The sequence below is a fragment of the Eurosta solidaginis genome, chromosome 2 (genome assembly GCF_040869045.1).
Source record: "Eurosta solidaginis isolate ZX-2024a chromosome 2, ASM4086904v1, whole genome shotgun sequence".
Lineage (NCBI taxonomy): Eukaryota > Metazoa > Arthropoda > Insecta > Diptera > Tephritidae > Eurosta > Eurosta solidaginis.
Window position 1 is genome coordinate 205703859 of NC_090320.1, and position 22245 is coordinate 205726103.

General features: G+C 36.6%; 1 protein-coding gene across 2 annotated transcripts in view; it reads right to left on the bottom strand.

Annotated features, from left to right (window-relative positions):
- Positions 1 to 988: 988 nt before the first annotated feature.
- The window catches only part of LOC137242569 (32 kDa beta-galactoside-binding lectin), a 68645-nt gene continuing 47388 nt past the window's right edge, over positions 989 to 22245 (bottom strand). For both annotated transcript variants that reach the window (XM_067769847.1, XM_067769845.1), the window contains exons 4-6: positions 5564 to 5812; positions 2324 to 2477; positions 989 to 1772 (exon numbers count right to left, since the gene is read on the bottom strand). In XM_067769847.1, coding sequence (XP_067625948.1) covers positions 1502 to 1772; positions 2324 to 2477; positions 5564 to 5812 — 674 coding nt within the window. In that variant the 3' untranslated portion in view covers positions 989 to 1501. The remainder of the gene's footprint in view (positions 1773 to 2323; positions 2478 to 5563; positions 5813 to 22245) is intronic.

Sequence of the window (22245 nt, forward strand, 5' to 3'; positions counted from 1 at the left end):
TAAAAGTTGTATTGCCCTTCTTCATTTACTTTCATTTTAAACTAAATTCACTTCGATAATTCTTTCCGACACAATTCCTCTTTAGTACTTTGGCATATCGTCATCGTGTCGTGATCACTGTCGTTAAAAAACGAGCAATGATCGGCTGATGGTGGTCCGCAAACGCATTGCAAAGGAGTATTGTTAGAGTACTCCAAGATGAAGAAAATGGAACACGTAATCCAACAATTTTTGCAGGGTCAGTTAATCAGAATCAATGAAAATATTCTTTTGAATTTGACACTCTTCTGCACGTCGAATTGGTTGAATTTGCTTTTCCACCACCTGGTATGGATTCGCCTTGATTTTTTCAAATAGATAATTAATAAATTTTTTCAAAATAATAAACGAGTGAATAAACTTTTTCTAATAAATTTATGTCGTGCAACTGAAGTTGATTATGAAATTGAACAACGTCAAGACCCCTTAACTAGGAATGAAACGATACCATGAAAATATCGATACCTGTAGTATCAAGTAGTATCGAAAAAACTATCGATACCTACTAAGTATCGAACTTAAAATATCGATTCCTGCCCTAATCGGATGTTTTTTGTAATATGTACTCTAATTTACAACAAGGGTTGACAGCTAAACATGTCCAAAGATGGTAGGATAATAAGTAAAAGGCGACGTGTTTGGCATCATTATCAATAGTCCGAAGGTGGATATCAAACATTTTACATCAGTCAAAAGTTATTTGTGAAAAATTTTGGAGTTGTTATGTAATTATTGTAGTTTTCTTGCCTTTCTTGAAAACACACCGGATTTACATATAACTCTTGCCGCGCTGAGTAGCTTTGACTAACCACACAAAGTTTGCAAAATGTAAAGAGATATTCATAGCTTATGGCGCTATCAAAGTGAAGCGATGTGAATAAAGCGTTTATGTAAATCCGCCTTAAGTTAACAATGTCTCAACTTTTTACCTCGCCTTACAATCCACATACCTTTTTTTAGCAAGATATACTTGCGGTCATCCATCTCTCACAACTCATCGGTAAATCGGTCCATCTACAATTTCGGATAATAAAATACACAGTGTACCGTCTTGTAAGTGGCTACCCGACATTCATTTACATTCTTTTCTTTTGCGAAACTGAAGATGAAAGCGCTGAAAACGTCGAAGGACGTAGATATATGTTACCTATGCCAGACTATATTCACCAGATTTGTGTAGCAATTCCAAGTGCCAAGGCCGTGATAATAAATTTAATTGATGCGCCCAATTCGTGCGTTTCCCACCAAAGAAATGTGCGATAGTAAATTTGTCGATAAATCGTGTTTCGATACAACTACTTGCCTCCGATGCCTACTCAGTATTCGTTCCAAAAGTACCGACTATGCACTAATTTTCTTGGTATCATAACAAAAGTAACGATACAAACTGTATATGTATGTTTTTTTTTACGAACAATAACAGTTGTTAAAGACATACATTTTAATAAAATCGATATTATTTTTACTTCATTAGCGATAGTTTTTCTACACGCGCCAATAACGGTGAATCACAGTGATACTCTAAACTTTTTACCGCCAAATCACCAACATTATTTGTGAAGCATTTCAACGTTGATATGGCGAATGTACGAATGGGATAATTATAGTAGGTGAAATATTGCCCATTCACAGCGATAATGAAAGCTTTGTCGCCAATACCAAATGCGATTTTGAAGAGTTTGCCAAGCTGAAACGGAAATTCGCCATCAGTTTCTTCATCATCCGACGAAAATCTGGAAAGAAAAACAGGGAAAAGAAATTGTTATAAGCTGTAATGGCGGGATCCCGGTATTGTAACTTTCAAATCCTCAAATCCCGCGACTGGAAAAGATTTTCCTGAACTGGTCTAACACTAATCTTTGGTTTTATAATGCGAGTTTAAACTCTAGTTAAAGTTGACTATAGTTTAACCTTGCCACTTTGTTCGATAACATACAATTTTGTTGCTCATCTCAGCTTAAGCGATGATATGGTTATGGCTTTAGCGTTATGGTATGGCACCATTAATCGATTAAATTGATTTCCATAAGGTTGGTTCGATCAGCCTTTTTATCTGGTTATGAATAAGTCACAATTAATTGGTCCTTAAACTCTAGTCAACTATAACTGGAGTTTGAACTCGCACTAAAAAACCCGGCCTAATTCCGACGAAGCTTCCGCACTCCGATGGTTTCGATAAAATTTCACCGTCACAACGAGACACTTTCGAAATTATCATAATCGATATCTGAGCTCGGGCGCTCCGACGCAATTAATAATAGTCGTGTATGTTTTTTTGATTTACCTATCCGGTCGTTCATAGGTGCGTGATACCGTTGTGGTATCGAAATCAACATGAAATTTCAAAACAATGCGGCCCGTATCATTACATTGGAAACAAATAGAAAATGCTGTGTTAGGTGGACCTTTAGCAATGCATTCCATAGCAACAACTGTACCTGTAAAGATCAACAATAAATATTAATCACAATTTTTCGACAACACGTTTCCTTAACTCTTATATTTGCATGTTGTGTGACAGCAAAACCTGACATCACTACAATACGGATGGGATGAGGCAAACAAAGAATAGGCCGTTGTGACGTTGTCCAACACTGAATCTATCACGTCGTGATCCAGGGCAAGTAAAACACCAGTCTCCTGGATGTGCGCATTCTATGTGGTCCAAATATCTGGTCAGACCATTACCTTGTGGTAGTCGAGAAGTTGCTCACCAAAGAGATACCTGATGAGTACGCCACTGGGCTCTCACACCTGCTCACAACGTACATCCGCTGCGAACACCATAGGCTCCCACTGATCCTGGACACACAGTTATGGCGATGAGAAATGTCACGCAGCCTCGAAAAAAATGACATTTCCCTTGGGTTGACGCCGCTTACGAATACAGCACCGCGAGGTATATAGCAGCGCCATTGACATGCAGAAGGAAAACAAGCCAACTTAGAAGAAGGAAACGTGAGGCTGAACGGCGTGAGTGCGATGCTCTTCAGATGCCGGCTGAAAGGAATAATGCCTGAATGTTTCAAAGGAAAATCCTGAGGAAGAAAGGTTTCGAGCACGATGGAAATTCTTGCAGGGATGATAAAGACCGTGGCTCAAGCTATGGAGGGAACAACTCTCCTCATTCCTGGACAGCGGGGGAGATAACGATCCAGATACCCTTATTCCAGATGACGAAATTTATATTCCATCACCCGACCATGACCAAGGGAGAGTAGCCATACCCCAACTAAAAAAATGCAAATAGTGCCGGGAAATAACGGACTACCGAGCTGCTCAAAAACGGAGGCGATCCGTTGGGAAGGCTCATGAATCAACTCTTATAGAAAATATAGTCGAATGGCGGCCTACTTGCAGATTAGAGTTTAAATCATAAAGCGCTAAATCACAAGAAAAACGATTCTACAAACCCCGCTAATATCGCATATAAAAAGCTTCATCTGGCGTATTGTTCGAAAGTTTCAAACTAAAATCTACAAAATGAGTGGGCCCTATCAGTGCGGCTTCAAACGAGGTAAATCTACCACAGACCAGATTTTCATGGTGGGCCAAATCCTGGAGAAGATCGACATTTGTCGGCTCCAAGGAAGCTCTTAGCAACGCGAAAACGAGTTTCCTGTTTGCATATATGACTAAATTTGAGTTTCCGCCAAAGGAGGCTGGCCCTTCCAGCGAACAGCAAATACTTCGAGTACTTACTAAGCTGGTGTCCAGGCCGTTGATGTGAATGTCGTGGGCATACGCCAGTGATTTCACGCCCTTATAAAATTTTGTACCGTACCGGAGCGGTTAAGTTCTGCAGCTTGTATTTTTTGCTCCAGTAGCAAATTAAAGAAACCGCGCGATAGGAGAGGGGGTCTCCCTGTATGAAACCTCGTTTCGTTTTGAGTTTCCTAATTCTGACTAAGCTGATGATGTTGCTCAACGCCACATTGACCAGCCATACAAGTATATTACAACGTCACAGATCTGATTGCGTGTATTTCGATCGAAGGAAGGCCATGTAGCTTAATGTATATTTTTCTGCTTAAGTATCGTACTGGATATGACCAGCCACGAAAACGATCCTTCCAATTGTGGGACCAAAACTATACCCTCCCGCTGAGTCGCCTACCTTGACTTTTATATCAGGTGTACGTTCCAGGTGCTAGTATAATGCGTTGACGGTGTTGGATACGCTAAGGGTAATTTTTTTTTACTGTCAATCTAGAAGCAGGTGTTAGTTTGGGTAAGAGTTTTTGAAGGGCGGCCGTAGTCCGCTAGTGTAGAAAGGTGCTCTGCGCAGACATTTCAGAATTTTTTTCATGATTATGAATGGTCGAGGTTTGGTCCTATCGGGATTATGTCTTTCGAGATTTGTAAGTCGGGATTATGTTATACACTCGCGGCAGATGAATGATTTGTTAAAGAATTTTGCATTATGTGGATAGGTGCGAGATGTTCGTCCAGACGGGTGAACGGCAGGACTTGGCGAAGAACCCTACACAGAAACTGTTTATTATTTGCATGACCACTTCGGTAAAGGCCAACTTTTTTTCGCGATTCCTTTCTATATTTTGTACAAAGCATCTCTTGGGTGATGTTAGCTTTTACCTACATGAGGCCGGGCATCGCAGCCAATCCCAGTAAGGAAACGGGCATGCCAGGTACATGCCTTCAAATCAAAGGTATTTAAACGTTTGCAATGGTCATCATCAAAAAAGGTTTGGCTTACTATATGAGTCTTAGTTTTTTCTTTTCATTGGATTGCGGTTTGGCGTGGCGGGTAAAAATTTTACTACCCACGAATGTATACCGAGTCGCTTGATCAAAGACAGACGCTCGCCTGCACCCACACTTTATGGAGGTCAGATGCTTCCTATGAAATCATCCAGCTAGCCCTTAAACCGATTATGTCGGCCTAATCTGGTTGCCGTCGTCTCACATTAACTCATCACTAAACCGATGTTCAGTGGCTACCCACAGGATACTTGGATAATAATCATCACCGTTGACGGATGTGAATTCGAAACTGGGAAAAAATTTAGTCTAGAAATATAAGAGATATTCGAAGGAACAGAAAAAAATGAGGGCAAGAACGTTCCTCGTTCCTCATAAAACGGCAGGATTGGGGAGCACAATCCATATCTATGTGGTCTCTGGACCACTGCATATTGGCCGGTAGCTCAGGCTCTATTTACCCGCCATATTCACCTTTCTATTTGTTATAGGCGGCGATTTATCTCTTTCCTTATTTTCGCTTCTTATGTCCTTATTTCCTTCTTATTGTTGGGTTAAATGATAAAATGTTCGGACGCTCGACAAAGATAAATTATCTCTAGGAGTCATAACAAAGCTATTTCTCAAAACAAAATTGTCTGCTCTCTCTCTTATGGGATATGCAACCAACTTCTAAGGGAAAGTAAACATCAAGTCCTGTCTCGAAGTGATATTTGTATTTTTTAGCAACAGCACCCTAAACATCAAATCAGCTTTGGCTGCACTCTGTTAGCGTAACCTTTGACATGTCACATCTACTTACCAACTTCATATTTTCTTGGTACATCACTTTGAAACGCAATTTTTTCTGAACAAATCAAACTTTTCGGAAAGACAAGCGGAAATAACATTCTTTGATGAAACTGCGTAATTTTTTCAAAATCTCCGTAAACCATTAGGTAATTGATCGGTTTGGGAAATTTTACAAACTCAAAGGCTCCATAGAGGAGTTCGTTTATATATATTTCGAAGCATTTTTGCAGAACAGCGATCCGAAATGTGAATGTTTGACCTGGAAGTAAAATAATAATAAAACTATGGGTTTTTAAATTTCTGTAGACATATATCAGAGTTGGGCAATTATTTTTTTACTTTTATTTTCGGGTTGGGTTGTCCATGAACTACATAGTGTTTGTTCAGTAAAATTAAGTGCAACAAGTAAAGGTGTCTAGGTTCGGGTGTAACCGAACATTATATCATAGTACAGGTTTACAAGTATGATATGTATGAGAAGGAAGCAATTCCTTTCCTTTACTAACATATTGCAGTTTGACACTTCGGTCAGTGTCAAACTATTGTGGAACTCAGTGGAACCTGCGTGGAACATGCGTTTGACACTGAACGAAGTGTCAAAATTACAGGGGTTGCTGTCGTTGGAAGCGACGCAGGGAAACAAAAAAAGGAGCGGAATATCAGATATGGGTTGCTGTGATGGTCAATTTTTTGAACGAATTTAGTATGAAAACGTAGTGCGCCTATATGGGTCCTACAGAAAATTATACAAAAGTCCTGAATTGGGATATCTGAGGACGCGTAGTTATTCCAGTATTAAGAATACAAACACGGGTGCTAAGTTTTTCAACCCGTTCAAAAGTTCTCCGCGAAAAACAGTTTGAAACCGAGGTTGACTGCAATAACCCGTCCAAAAATGTGGAAGAGAAATGAAAAGACGCGTTTTGTCCTGTTATCAATAGTCCAAAGGCGAAAAAGTATTCGATTTATTGGATGCTAGGCAAAAACGCGTCTATTAATATCTCCCCCGACTGTTTTGGTCGTGTTTTGCAATCGTCCCCGGTAATAAAGTATCTCAATTTGTTAATTAAAATTGTCCAAAACATATGGATTTTAAAGAGGGATGTAATTAAGTGCTCGTTTGAAAGTAAATAAGGGCATTTCTTTGTAATTTTACCAGGCATGCTTAACGAACGAAACGATATAATTTCGTTACGATAATCAACGCTAATAAACGAAACGAAGTCACTTCGTTTCGTTTATTAACGTTAAGATCGTCAAATTAACGTTAATTTGACGTTTTTAACGTTAATAAACGAAACGAAGTGACTTCGTTTCGTTTATTAGCGTTGATTATCGTAACGAAATGATATCGTTTCGTTCGTTAAGCATGCCTGAATTTTACGATAAAAAATGTAAGCAGTTTTCGTTAGCAGCTACTACACTTTTCTTTGACCTAGGAAGTACAACAGTGCCAAATAGCATCCACAAAAAAAACGAACAAGAACAAGCATTTTATCAGGTGAGCGTGGCTGTGTATGTGCGTGTTGCTACATATCCTACTTGTAGACCTGTACTATGTCTGCGGCGATTGTTGTCGTAACGACTGGAGCGGTTATTAGCTGAAACCATCATATTTCTACTCGTTCTCTATTGCAGCTAACTCTCTTTGATATGTATGGTAATTAGCTCTTTGACTTTCCCGATAATTTGCCTGATTAGTGGCATTACGACTGCGCCGCCCGAATCGAACACGTCGTACTCTAGGCATTATTCAATTAAGTATTGGTGTACGCTTTAAAAAACACTTTAACACTAAAGACAAACACCAATAACTAATATTCACTTATAATCCTTATAATAGTTTTTTTGCACCAATTTATTAAAGTAGACACTTTCAAAACAACTTAAAATGCGAAAATAACAAGTAAGAACGGGACTGTCTTCGGCTGTGCCGAAGACTTCATACCTTTCATGAATGGGGCTGAACAATAATCTTATCCCGTTCGTAATCTCCGAATAATCGGATGTATAAGATAAGAAATATATAGTGAACAGATCTACATACCTTAACGATTTTTAAGATAAATATAAAATAAAAAATAGGTAGGTACTTTGTGTGAGGATGCAAAGTTTAAGGTTGTTTGTGGTCTGCGTGTAAAAACTATGACTACGAATCACGTATTTCAACAATATATGACGTAAACGTAACTATTTGATGAAATTTGATGAATTTTGAAGCTTCTAGCCGTAAAAAGGGGGCAAAAATTAGAGTTTATATGGGGTATATAATATATATACCACCGATCTCTATGATTTTTTCAGACAACAATATATGCTATATACCTAAGCATATGGTGAAATTTGAAGCGTCTAGCTGTTAAAAAGGGGCAGAAATTGCGCAAAGTTTCTTAACTGAACAATCGGTTGTATGAGATATATACTATATATACCACCGATCTCAATGATTTTTTCAGACAACAATATATGCTATACACGTAATCATTTGGTGAAATTTGAAGCTTCTAGCTGTTAAAATGGGGAAGAAATTCCGCAAAGTTTCTTATCTGAACAATCGATTGTATGGGATATATACTATATATACCACCGGTATCTATGATTTTCTCAGACAACAAGCATTTGGTGAAATTTTAACATATCTAAACGATTTTTAAGATAAATATAAAATAAAAAATAGGTAGGTAATCTGTGTGAGGATGAAAAGCTTCACGTTTTTTGTGGTCTGCATGTAAAACCTATGACTACGAATCACGTATTTCAAAAATATATGACATAAACGTAACTATTTGATGAAATTTGATGAATTTTGAAGCATCTAGCTGTAAAAAAGGGGTCAAAATGACAGTTTATATGAAGTATATAATATATATACCACCGATCTCTATGATTTTTTCAGACAACAATATATGCTATATACGTAAGCATTTTGTGAAATTTGAAGCTTCTAGCTGTTAAAACGGGGCAGAAATTGTGCAAAGTTTCTTTAGCTCTTAAAATAGGGCAGTAATTACGAAAAGTTCCTTATCTGAACAATCGGTTGTGGGGGATATATACTATATATACGACCGATCTCATAAATTTTTTCAGGCAACAATATGTGCAATATACGAAAGTATATGGTGAAGTTTGAAGCTTCAATCCGTTAAATTGGGTAAGATATTACAAAAATCCTCTTTTTCCGAAAAATCGGTTGTATGGAGGATATATGATATAGTGGTCCGATCCGGTCGGTTCCGACAAATGTCTAATCGGACACCCAAATACACCCGCTCACCGAATTTTATCAAGATATCTCAAAAATTGAGGGGCTAGTTTGCATACAAACAGACAGACGGACAGACGGACATGGCTAAATCAACTCAGCTCTTCAACCTGATTATTTCGGTATACTTAATGGTGGGTCTATCTATTTTCCTTTAAGGACTTACAATTTTCGGTTTCGCGACGAAATTAATATACCATTTCATTTTCATGAAAGGTATAAAAATAGGTAGGTAATCTGTGTGAGGATGAAAAGCTTCACGTTTTTTGTGGTCTGCATGTAAAAACTATGACTACGAATCACGTATTTCAAAAATATATGACGTAAACGTAACTATTTGATGAAATTTGATGAATTTTGAAGCTTCTAGCTGTAAAAAAGGGGTCAAAATGACAGTTTATATGAAGTATATAATATATATACCACCGATCTCTATGATTTTTTCAGACAACAATATACGCTATATACGTAAGCATTTTGTGAAATTTGAAACTTCTAGCTGTTAAAACGGGGCAGAAATTGTGCAAAGTTTCTTATCTGAACAATCGGTTGTATGAGATATATACTATGCATACCACCGATCTCAATGATGTTTTCAGACATCAATATATGCTATACACGTAAGCATTTGGTGAAATTTGAAGCTTCTAGCTGTTAAAATGGAGCCGAAATCGTAAAAAAAAATATATATACTATACATATATACTATATATACCATCATATATATATTATATATATCACCGATCTCTATGATTTTTTGACACAACAATACATACTATATACGTAAGCAATCGGTGAAATTTGAAGCTTATAGCTGTTAAAATGGGGTAGAAATTGCGAAAAGTTTCTTATCTGAACAACCGGTTGTATGAGATATATACTATATATACAACCGATCTCTATGATTTTTTCATACAACAATATATGCTATATACGTAAGAAATCAGTAAAATTTGAAGCTTATAGCTGTGAAAATGGGGTAGAAATTGCGAAAAGTTTCTTATCTGAACAATCTGTTGTATGAGATATATACTATATATACAACCGATCTCTATGATTTTTTCAGACAACAATATATGCTATATACGTAAGCAATTGGTGAAATTTGAAGCTTATAGCTGTTAAAATGGGGTAGAAATTGCGAAAAGTTTCTTATCTGAACAACCGGTTGTATGAGATATATACTATATATACAACCGATCTCTATGATTTTTTCATACAACAATATATGCTATATACGTAAGAAATCAGTAAAATTTGAAGCTTATAGCTGTTAAAATGGGGTAGAAATTGCGAAAAGTTTCTTATCTGAACAATCTGTTGTATGAGATATATACTATATATACAACCGATCTCTATGATTTTTTCAGACAACAATATATGCTATATACGTAAGCAATCGGTGAAATTTGAAGCTTATAGCTGTTAAAATGGGGTAGAAATTGCGAAAAGTTTCTTATCTGAACAATCGGTTGTATGAGATATATACTATATATCCAACCGATCTCTATGATTTTTTCAGACAACAATATATGCTATATACGTAAGCATTCGGTGAAATTTGAAGCTTCTAGCTGTTAAAATGGGGCTAAAATTTGCGAAAATATATATATATATACTATATATACCACCATATATATACTATATATACCACCGATCTTTATGATTTTTTTAGACAACAATATATGCTATATACGTAAGCATTCGTTGAAATTTAAAGCCTCTAGCTCCTAAAGTAGGGCAGTAATTACGAAAAGTTCCTTATCTGAACAATCGGTTGTGGGGGATATATACTATATATACGACCGATCTCATAAATTTTTTCAGGCAACAATATGTGCAATATACGAAAGTATATGGTGAAGTTTGAAGCTTCAACCTGTTAAATTGGGTAAGATATTACAAAAATCCTCTTTTTCTGAAAAATCGGTTGTATGGAGGATATATGCTATAGTGGTCCGATCCGGTCGGTTCCGACAAATGTCTAATCGGACACCCAAATACACCCGCTCACCGAATTTTATCAAGATATCTCAAGAATTGAGGGACTAGTTTGCATAAAAACAGACAGACGGACAGACGGACATGGCTAAATCAACTCGGCTCTTCAATCTGATTATTTCGGTATACTTAATGGTGGGTCTATCTATTTTCCTTTAAGGACTTACAATTTTCGGTTTCGTGACGAAATTAATATACCATTTCATTTTCATGAAAGGTATAAAAACACGTACTTATCGCAACGGCTTGCTAAGTTCATTTAAATTTCTAGTATACTAAAAATTTCATTTCAAGAATGAATAACGATATCAAAGATGGCTGCTTTGTTCTTTTGAGTTTTTGGTAAATTCAAATTCTCGTGAAACGAAGGAAAAGTCATACAGCACAGTGGGACGAATGACCATTCAAGATGAGCAAAAGTAATCTTTTGCATCTAAGTTGTCATACATTTACAACGTAATTTTTGGAGAAATTTTAACTCATTAGAAAATAGGATTGGAGTATAAAAATTTATAAGGAAGTGCGAACACACAGAACAGTAAAAAGCTAAATAGTATCAAAAATATTTTATTAACCACTCTTACAGAAAACCAACGACGTTTTTTGATTTGACCGAATAGTGCGAAACACTAATACATCAAATCACCGGTAGGTAATTCACCACAGGGAAAATGTAACTTGAAATTCGCTAAATTTAACAGTAACGGCCCGATTCTTGGCGTTACCGGTAAAATAGTACCCAGAACATTATGTAACCGAAAATCTTTACCAGTTGTTTTATTCACGATTCTGGCCAAAGTGGTAACGCTGTCATCACCGAAAAACTCACCAGTGTCTGTGGTGAAATTTAAAAGTTGGTTTTCTGCGCTTTACCCATGGCGGAACGATACAAGGTGGCAGCATGGGACAACTGAATATAAACTTTTTTTATTTAATTTGATACATCAACTTCCGGCGCAGTACGATTTTGACATTTGTACATCGAATTTACAAAAACGAAGTACATGGAATTTTTATTTATACTTATTTCCGCTTACAATTCTTTATTTTTCTAAACAACAGCTTTTGTGTGGTTACATCGATGTTACCACCTATTTTAGTGGGTAAACAATTATCCGGCTACTTTCGTGGGGAGAATACCAAAAGGGTACAAAAGCTACCACATGAAGAAAGTTGCCGTGGTGAAGAAAGTTGTTACTACATTAGAATCAGGCTGTAAAACTCTTTTATTTTAATGCAGTATTAAAAACTTAACTATTTTATCACTTGCACATTAACATTTTTGTGAAAGTTTAGCCAAAACACTGCTTCTATTAAGGAATAATTAATTGTGGCACATGGTTTCACTCAATATATGACGCAAAAGTGAAATTTTTTATACAACTAAATTGGTAAATTACAATTTTGATAAATTAATGTACTGCTTTTAATGTATGCTGCAAGGTAGCTATTTTTTGAAGGCGTATAAATGTAGAACATGCCGAAAGTATATGTAAGGTGGCAGCAGATCGACATAGGTACATACAGACAAACATATACTTTCCAAGTATTCAGTGTTTGCAATTATCTGGCTATTAGTTATTATTTTTATAAATGGACATTTTCTAATTCCGATTTTGAAGTAGTTATATATATGATCTGCCATGAAAAATCTTCCCACCAATAATTCATCTGCCTATTACTGCGAAAATTCGTTCTTTCACGTGTACAATGGGACTTGAATTGCAAAAACCCGTAACCTAGACCTTTTCAAAGAGAAGAAAAACACACGATGGTATTGAACGAACCCTATAAATTTTAGTTTTGTCCTCAAAGAATTTGATTTTATGAAATATAAGGCAAAGTACTTGTAGCAACCACAAAATGTACGCTAAGATAGATAGCAACCCCATTGTTTCGGCTATTCATTTAGAATTTATTTATGTTTTTTTTAAGAAATTCAGCCGTTACCAATCATTAAAAAAAATTCAGACATCTGGCAACACCAATTTTTTTTTTCTAAAACCGAGTTCAAGTAGAGCACAAGAAAACAGCAGTAGAAGGAAGTTTATGCGTAGAGCCGTTCGAAACTGATTCGCTTACAAACATGTCAAATCTCATTTTTATTTATATAGATCAGGCAAAGTACTTGTAGCAACCACGGCTAATACTACAAAATGTACGCTAAGATAGATAGCAACCCCATTGTTTCGGCTATTCATTTAGAATTTATTTATGTTTTTTTAAGAAATTCAGCCGTTGCCAATCATTAAAAAAAATAATAATAATTCAGACATCTGGCAACACCAATTTTTTTTTCTGAGACCGAGTTCAAGTAGAGCATAAGAAAACATCAGGCAAAGTACTTGTAGCAACCACGGCTAATACTACAAAATGTACGCTAAGACAGATAGCAACCCCATTGTTATAGACGAAACATTAGAATTTATTTACGTTTTTTTTTAAGAAATTCAGTCGTTGCCAATCTTTAAAAAAAAAAAAAAAAATTAGACATCTGGCAATACCAATTTTTTTTTTTATACTCAGTTGAGCAGAGCTCACAGACTATATTAACTTTGATTGGATAACGGTTGGTTGTACAGGTATAAATGAATCGAGATAGCTATAGACTTCCATATATCAAAATCATCAGGATCGAAAAAAAATTTGATTGAGCCATGTCCGTCCGTACGTCCGTTAACACGATAACTTGAGTAAATTTTGAGGTATCTTGATGAAATTTGGTATGTAGGTTCCTGAGCACTCATCTCAGATCGCTATTTAAAATGAACAATATCGGACTATAACCACGCCCACTTTTTTGGTATCGAAAATTACGAAAAAGCGAAAAAGTGAGATAATTCATTACCAAAGACGGAAAAACGATGAAACTTGGTATGTGAGTTGAACTTATGACGCAGAATAGAAAATCAGTAAAATTTTGGACAATGGGCGTGGCACCGCCCACTTTTAAAAGAAGGTAATTTAAAATTTTGCAAGCTGTAATTTTGCAGTCGTTGAAGATATCATTATGAAATTTGGCAGGAACGTTAATCATATTACTATATGTATGCCTAAAAAAAATTATCAAAATCGGAAACCGACCACGCCCACTTTAAAAAAAATTTTTTTAAAGTCAAATTTTAACAAAAAATTTAATATCTTTACAGTATATAAGTAAATTATGTCAACATTCAACTCCAGTAATGATATGGTGCAACAAAATACAAAAATAAAAGAAAATTTCAAAATAGGCGTGGCTCCGCCCTTTTTCATTTAATTAGTTTAGGATACTTTTAACGCCATAAGTCGAACAAGAATTTACCAATCCTTGTGAAATTTGGTAGCGGCTTAGCTTCTGGGACGATAACTTATTCCTGTGAAAAAGGACGAAATAGGTTGAAGCCACGCCCAGTTTTTATACACAGTCGGCCGTCTGTCCTACCGCTCGGCCGTTAACACGATAACTTGAGCAAAAATCGATATATCTTTACTAAACTCAGTTCACGTACTTATCTGAACTCACTTTGTATTGGTATAAAACATGGCCGAAATCCGCCTATGACCACGCCCACTTTTTCGATATCGAAAATTACCAAAAACGAAAAAAATGCAATAATTCTATACCAAATACGAAAAAAGGGATGAAACATGGTATTTGGATTGGTTTATTGACGCAAAATATAACTTTAGAAAAAAACTTTGTAAACTTTGAAAAAAAGCAAGTGATCGTTTGATGTGAGTGGACGTGTTTACACTGTGTCGTGGGGTGCGCGCATTTGCTTATACGTTTTATTTCGTTTTCTTTCTTTTTGAACACTAACAAAATGCAATGTTCAGCTTGTAACACCAAAATCGATCGCACGAAGGTGGCTAAAGTCGCGTGTGTAGATTGTGGTGGCTTTTTTCATGCTTCTTGTGCCAAAGTCACAGCCGCTGATCTCGATTTTATGAAATTGAACAATATAAAGCATAGATGTGAGCCGTTCATTGTTCTGCGCCGTAAATCGCTACATCAACAGCCATTACCTGGTGCTGCCTCTGGGCTCTGCTCGGGTGATATAGCGGACGCATCTGCTGCGTCCGGATCGAGCGGTGCGACCACAAAATCGGCAACAACAGCACTTAGCAAACCAAAAATAACCACCAACAGCAGCTAAAAACAGCAAACACACAAGATACCCAGCAATAACCGTGACAATATACGTGCAAGTGCAAGTGAACGAAGCAATGTCGTAAATAACAACAACACAAACGCATACGAAACGGAATCAATCCAGCCGTCACAGCAAATACATATTGATGGCGACATAAATACAAAGGAAATAACTTTGCAGTTGCTTTATGACGAAATTGTGAGTCTAAAGAAAGTGAATATCGAGTTTCTAAGCACGGTGAAACAACTCAAAGAGGAAAATCACAACCTGAGCGAGAGAGTATGGAGGCTTGAAAGCAGGGATGCACCTTAACATTAAGCTAATCGTTTATCAAAAAATTTCCACCGTTTCCGTTGAAACACTTCGAAATATTATCGATAAAGAAAATGTCAAGATAAATTGTATCTCGTTTTTAACCGAAACGAAAAGCTTTCGTTAACGTTAAAAACGTTAACAAAAACGTGATACTTTATGTTTGAATTGTGCTGGCAATGCTATAGCCATGGTGAAGCCGTAAGGTGGTAACAACGAGCGCACATACACACACAAACTCCATGTAATTTGTTTGTGTAATTCGTTGGTGGTAATGTCAAAAATACTCTGAGAAATGTTCGTACTGTCAAAATTCATGAGAAAAGTTGCAATCAGCTTGGCTAATACTTTCACCTTTAATGACTCCGCCATCAATCAGCTTTGCCAGCATAGTTTGAAATTAATAATCAACATAAACGATTTGATTTCGTTTTGATATGGCAGAAAACGAAACGAAATCATTTCGTTAATTTGACGTTCTTAACGTTAATAAACGAAACGAAATGACTTTGTTTCGTTTATTAACGTTAATTATCGTAACGAAATGATATCGGTTCGTTGGTTAAGCATGCCTGCTTGAAAGTGTATTAAATTGGCGTGAACAACAACTACTAAGCAGTGCAGTCGTTGTTATTGGTGTACCAGCGCTAACAAGTGATAATGCGAATGAATGCACAAAGCAAATTTTAGGCGCTGCTTTGAACTTATCTGTTTCTCCAGAAGAGATAAGCAAGTGCTACATCAAAAAATTCAAGCAAACAAACGTGCTACGTATTAATTTTGCCTCTACTGAGTTGAAGAGTAAAGTTATGTCCCAAAAACGGAGAGAAAACGGGAAATTAACTTCTCAGCTTTTTGGTGATGGACAGAAAAGCACCAATATTTACATAAACGATAGTCTCACCAGCTACAACAGAGCGCTGCTTACAGTAGCGAAGAAAACAAAAAAAAAGCACAAAATTATAAGTACCTGTGGATAAATCATGGTAGAATAATGATGAAAAAGATTGATAATAGCGACGTTGTTATTCTTAGTACTTTTGACGATTTGTCAAAAGTAACTTAGTTTTCTAATTATTATTTAATACTTGCATATTTCAAATGGCTTTCTCAAATATTTTATATATAAACAACCTCGCTATAATCAGCCCTATTAATGATCTTGATTTGATGTATAATTCTACGGATTCGTTTGTTGCTATTCATCAAAACATACGTAGTCTTCGGCAAAATTTTGATTTATTGTTATGCAATCTAGAGATGTTTAAAAACTATCCCGACGTAATACTTTTGTCTGAAATCTGGATATACTCCCACGAAATTCATGATTTCACTATACCTGGTTATAATTTTTTCGCGAACACTAATGACAGTTATTCTGCAGGTGGTGTTGGAGTTTTTGTTCGGGATATGTATGAGTGTGATTATTTTGAATGCAATCTCACAAGTGCTGACATCCTAAAGGTTTCAATAAGTATTTCCGGTGCAGTCTTTACTTTTATATGTGTTTACAGGCTACATGCGATACCTGTTCAGATATTTGTGAAAGAGTTCTCAAATCTTCTCCGTAGTGAAAATTCAGCCAATATTGTCATCTTAGGTGACTTTAATTTAGATATTCTTAACGCTAATCCTACCATAGATAGTTTCCTAAATCTAATGGCTGGTCGTGGTCTAACATCGTATTTAAATGAACCAACTCGTAGTATGTCTGGAAGCTGCTTGGATCACGTTTTCTGTCGTGTTAGTAATCATTTTCTCAGTAGTTTGCGTAGCCTAAATCTTGATGTCGGAATAACAGATCACACTTTGACTGGTGTACTACTAAGCAAGGCCTGTGCAAAAAACAATAATAAAAAGGTTAGTTCTTGTTTAACGCAAATAAATTTTGACGCTCTAAACGAACTATTGCGATTTGAGTCATGGGATGAATGTTACTCTGAAAAAGATGTATCCAAGGCATTTAATATTTTTCTAAACATTTTTAACAGACACATGAAGTCTGCTAGCTTTTCTTTTATCCCTCGCAGATCTGATTATAAGTTAAAACCATGGATTAGCAAAAAGTTGCTCAAAAAAATTCATCTAAAAAACAAGCTTGGAAAAATGTGTAAAAACCACCCATCAAACGCAAATCTTCGCAGCAGGTATATGAAATTATGTAGAGAACTGAAAAAAGAAGTACACGTGCAGCGTGATAATTTCTATCGAAATGAGTTTAGGTCTTCCTATGGCAATCCAAAGAAGGAATGGAATATCATTAACGGTCTTCTGAATCGCAGTTGTAAATCTACATCAATTGTTTTATGTGATGGTAGCGTGAGCTTTTCTGATCCTCCAACAGTGGCAAACCTTTTCAATGATCACTTTCTATCAATAGGGCAATCACCTGTTTTCGAATCCTCCGCTCTGATACCTGAGTTCTCGAATTCGGGAAATAGTTTTTTTTCAAGCCATTTACTGGCATTGAAGTTTTAAAAACAATTAATTCTCTGAATAACTCTAGATCATGTGGTTGTGATGGAATTTCGAATCAGACTCTTAAATATGTGGCACTAAATTTAGTTGATATCCTAACGCATTTGTTTAATATGAGTATTTTAGGTGGATCATTTCCTTTAGACTTAAAATGCGCTATTGCCATTCCTTTATTTAAAAAGGGTGACAAAACGGATATAAATAACTACAGGCCTATTTCATTACTGTCTTCAATTTCAAAAATTTTAGAAAAACTGGTTAGAGGTCGAATCCTATCATTTCTTGACAATAATAACTATTTCAGCTCAATGCAATTCGGGTTCAGATATGGGCGGTCAACAGAAGATGCCCTGCTGGACTTTTGTTCTCACATATATAGGGAACTAGACAATAAAAAGAACTGTGCTGGACTGTTCGTTGATATCACTAAAGCATTTGACATGGTTGATCATCAAATTTTATTAGACAAATTGTATTTTGCGGGCTTCCGTGGGTTTATATATAATTAGTTTAAATCTTATTTGTCAGGAAGAATTCAAAAAGTAAAAGTTGGAAGTAGTATAAGTAACCCAGTTACAATTAGCTTAGGTGTACCTCAAGGATCTGTCTTAGGTCCTATTCTATTTTTGATTTACCTTAATTCAATATTCTCGCTGCCATTGTATGTAAAAGTAACAGCCTTCGCTGACGACCTTGCTATCGCCTATGGTTCATCGACCTATCTGGATTTAGTAGCAGGAATCAATAACGATGTGCATTTGCTAAGAGTGTGGTTTGCAGCACATAAGCTCTGTGTCAGCAAGAAAACGAAGTTGATGTATTTCAATTGCAACCAAAATCCTCACCTGACATAGCCATTGTATTCCATGCTACTGACTGCAAACGTTTTGTACTAAATAATTTTCTGTTCTGTGCATCGTTTAAAGCTGAAGTAAATTGTTCCGATAAGTGCTTCACTATTGAAAAAGTAAGCGACTTCCAATATCTTGGTGTTATTGTTGACCAAAACTTGAGTTGGTCTACGCATATTTCTCGTTTGAAGTCCTACTTGTGATCTTCCGTTCGTTATTTTTACAATTTAAGAAAAGTTTGTTCAAACGAAACACTTAAAACTATTTACTACGCTTTAGTCCACTCCAAGCTCCAATATGGTATAACCTGTTGGGATGGCGCTGCAGGTAATAAAATCCAGCAGCTTCTAACTATTCAAAAATGGGTCATAAGAAAAATATGTAATGTTGATCGTTTTCACCACTCTATGGAGTTGTTTAGGGATCTGAAAGTTCCTCCTGTTAAGCATATGTACTACTATAAAACGTTAAAGATATTTTTCATTTGCTGTGGGTATTTACATAACCTGGTATCGGATAGTTATAACTTGAGGCAAAACTCATATGGACTTGTGTATGTCCCGACCTCTCGAACAACCAACTTCAACAACTTCTTTACTATCGTTTCTTGTAAAGCTTTTAATGCGTTGCCTGCATGTATACGTGTCACTAAAAATCTGAATGAGTTTTTGGGAAAGGTTAAATCTTTTCTACTAGAGAAATCACGCGAAGACATCAAAATTTTGCTGAACCATAGCACTTAAAAAAATATATGTACATATTGTATTAATATATTTTATTACTTATTATTTTTAATCAAACTTCACCCCACGCACTATTTTACATGTTTTTGAATTCAATTTTATTCGGAGATGGCATTCGATACTAAAATACACATATTTTTACAGAATGCCTTACTTTTCTTTCTGTAATTATGGTTAATTTAATTTAAGTCGCTATTGTAACATTTATGCTGTTTTGAAAGAAAATGAATAAAAAATGAAATGAAATGAATGAAATGAAAAAAATAATGGGTGTGACACCTACCATATTAAGTAGAATGAAATGAAAAAGTTCTGCAGGGCGAAATAAAAAACCCTTGAAATCTTGGCAGGAATACTGTTCGTGGTATTATATATTTAAATAAATAAGCGGTATACAACAGATGATGTTCTGGGTCACCCTGGTCCACATTTTGGTCAATATCTTGGAAACGCCTTCACATATACAACTACAACCACTCCCTTTTAAAAGCCTCATTCACACTGTCACGGATATTAGCATCACTAAGCTATACCATCACTAAGGCGATGCTAAGGCCATGCCAAGCAGTATTTACGTCAATAATGAAATCATGTATACACATATATAAGGCAGCCGAAAGAGATGTCACACACAGATGCATTTACTTATACGCCTATGTGTACTCGAGAGACTGTAAACTACAAACATTCCCATCAATAATTCAATCATTATGTATCTACATAAACGAATAAATAATTGCGTCTACACATATGTACGTATACGAGCAGCGGAGCGGCAATGCACAAACACATGCATATATCTTATCTGAGTTGTCACAAGAGAGGGCAATAATTTGTGCGCGTAGTTGTGGCTGGCGATTTTGTAGCCGAAACTACTAGTAAGTTCTGGAAATAGAAGAGCCTAGATGTATGCAGCGTAAACTATAAAAGTGGCGCAAGCGAGTAAAGCTGGAGACATTGGTGCTTTATCGGTAACCGTATCGGTAACCTTTTAACAGCTGATTCGACCAACCTTATGAGAATCATTGCAATCGATTATTGGTGCCGCTAAAGTAACCGTATCGTAGCCAACCAATTGGGTTTTGGTTTACCGTCGTAACGATAAACAGCTGATTACTTTAGGGATACGGATACAGCGATACGACATACGGCACCAATGACTCCAGCTTAAGAAGTAATTCAGTTTGAGTTGAGCTATTAATCAGTTTGATTAAGCACGCGATCTGGCGGCCAATAGTAGAGTTTCATTTGAGTTATCAATCAGTTTGGTTATTAAGCCAGCGAGTAGCAAAGTATAAGTGTTATTGTGAAGTATTTTAATAAAGGCCATTTTTCCATTATTCAATATTGGAGTTATTTATTCAACAGTTTAGTGATTCGAACTTAGCAGAGGATAGCAAATAAGAGGATTTGCAGCAAATTCGTTACAATTTGTGTCAGAAGAGGAATTGTTGAATAAATTCCAGAGGACAACAAGGACATGGCAAAGTTCAGTGAATTGAAGATCCAGCAACTAAAGAAGGAGTTGGAGAGCCGTGGATTGAATACAAGCGGCGTTAAACTTGAACTTCAGGCACGGCTACGAGAGGCAATGGAAGCGGAAGGAATTGATGTGGAAGAGTATGACTTTCATCTTGATGGCGAGGAAGTAACAAAAATTGAAGAGAAAAACGAAACATCGCAGACAGTTACGAGCAGAGGCTTAAACATGATTTTGGCTGCAATATCTGCCAAACATCGACAATGTCATCACAGATGGAATCCCAAGAGACACGAATAACATCGAAAATTGAAGCACAAGAAAAGCATATGTCAGAAATGTCGACACAGATAACATCCAAGATTGAAGCACAAGAAACGCGTATGTCAGAAATGTCGACACAGATTACATCGAAGATTGAAGCACAAGAAACGCGTATGTCAGAAATGTCGACACAGATAACATCCAAGATGGAAACACAGCTCGAAGAACAGAAGACATATATGGCATCCCAACAGGAATCGCAGGAGACACGCATAACATCAAAGATGGAAGAACAAGAGGAGCGCTTATCATTGCAGGTGGCACAAATGTCTTCACAGTTAGAAGCAGAGGAAGCAAGGGTAACATCAAAGCTGGAAGCGCAGGATGCAAAAATCGCTCAATTTCAGGCAGAAGTCGATGATTTGAAGGGTCGTATGGAGCAGTTACAATTAAATCGTCCAGCAGTTTCAGCGAGTAATCCAAAGGTAAAAACACTATCCTTTGACGGTTCTGTTCCTTTCCAGGTCTTTAAGCTACAGTTTGAGAAGACCGCAGCAGTGAACAACTGGAATGTGGAAGATAAAGTTGCCGCACTCTTCGTGGCATTGAAAGGACCAGCTGCCGAAATCTTACAGACGGAACAGTTATGACGCATTGATGGCTGCTGTAGAACGGCGATACGGAAGCGAACACAGGAAACAGATATTTCAAATAGAATTGCAAACCCGCTACCAAAAAGCTAACGAAACTTTGCAGGAGTTTGCTTCGGACATTAAAAGATTGGCTCATCTTGCAAATGCGGATGCACCCGTGGAATACACCGAAAGAGTGAAGATTCAGAGCTTTATAAATGGCATACGGGACGTCGAAACGAAGCGAGCCACATACGCGAACCCAAAGCAAACATTTTCTGAAACGGTATCCCATGCATTGACTCAGGAAACGGCGTCATTATTGAGTAAACCAGCATACAAAGCTCATCGTGTGGAAGTAGAAAGGCCAGAGTGGGTAGATACAATTTTGGAAGCTCTGAAGGGATCACAACAGAAAAATGCCGGAGTTATGAAATGTTTCAAGTGCGGTAACCCAGGTCACATTGCAGTAGCAATTCCAATAGTTCCAACAATGTGAGTAGTCGTAAACGCAGAGCAGAAGGAGATGAGCA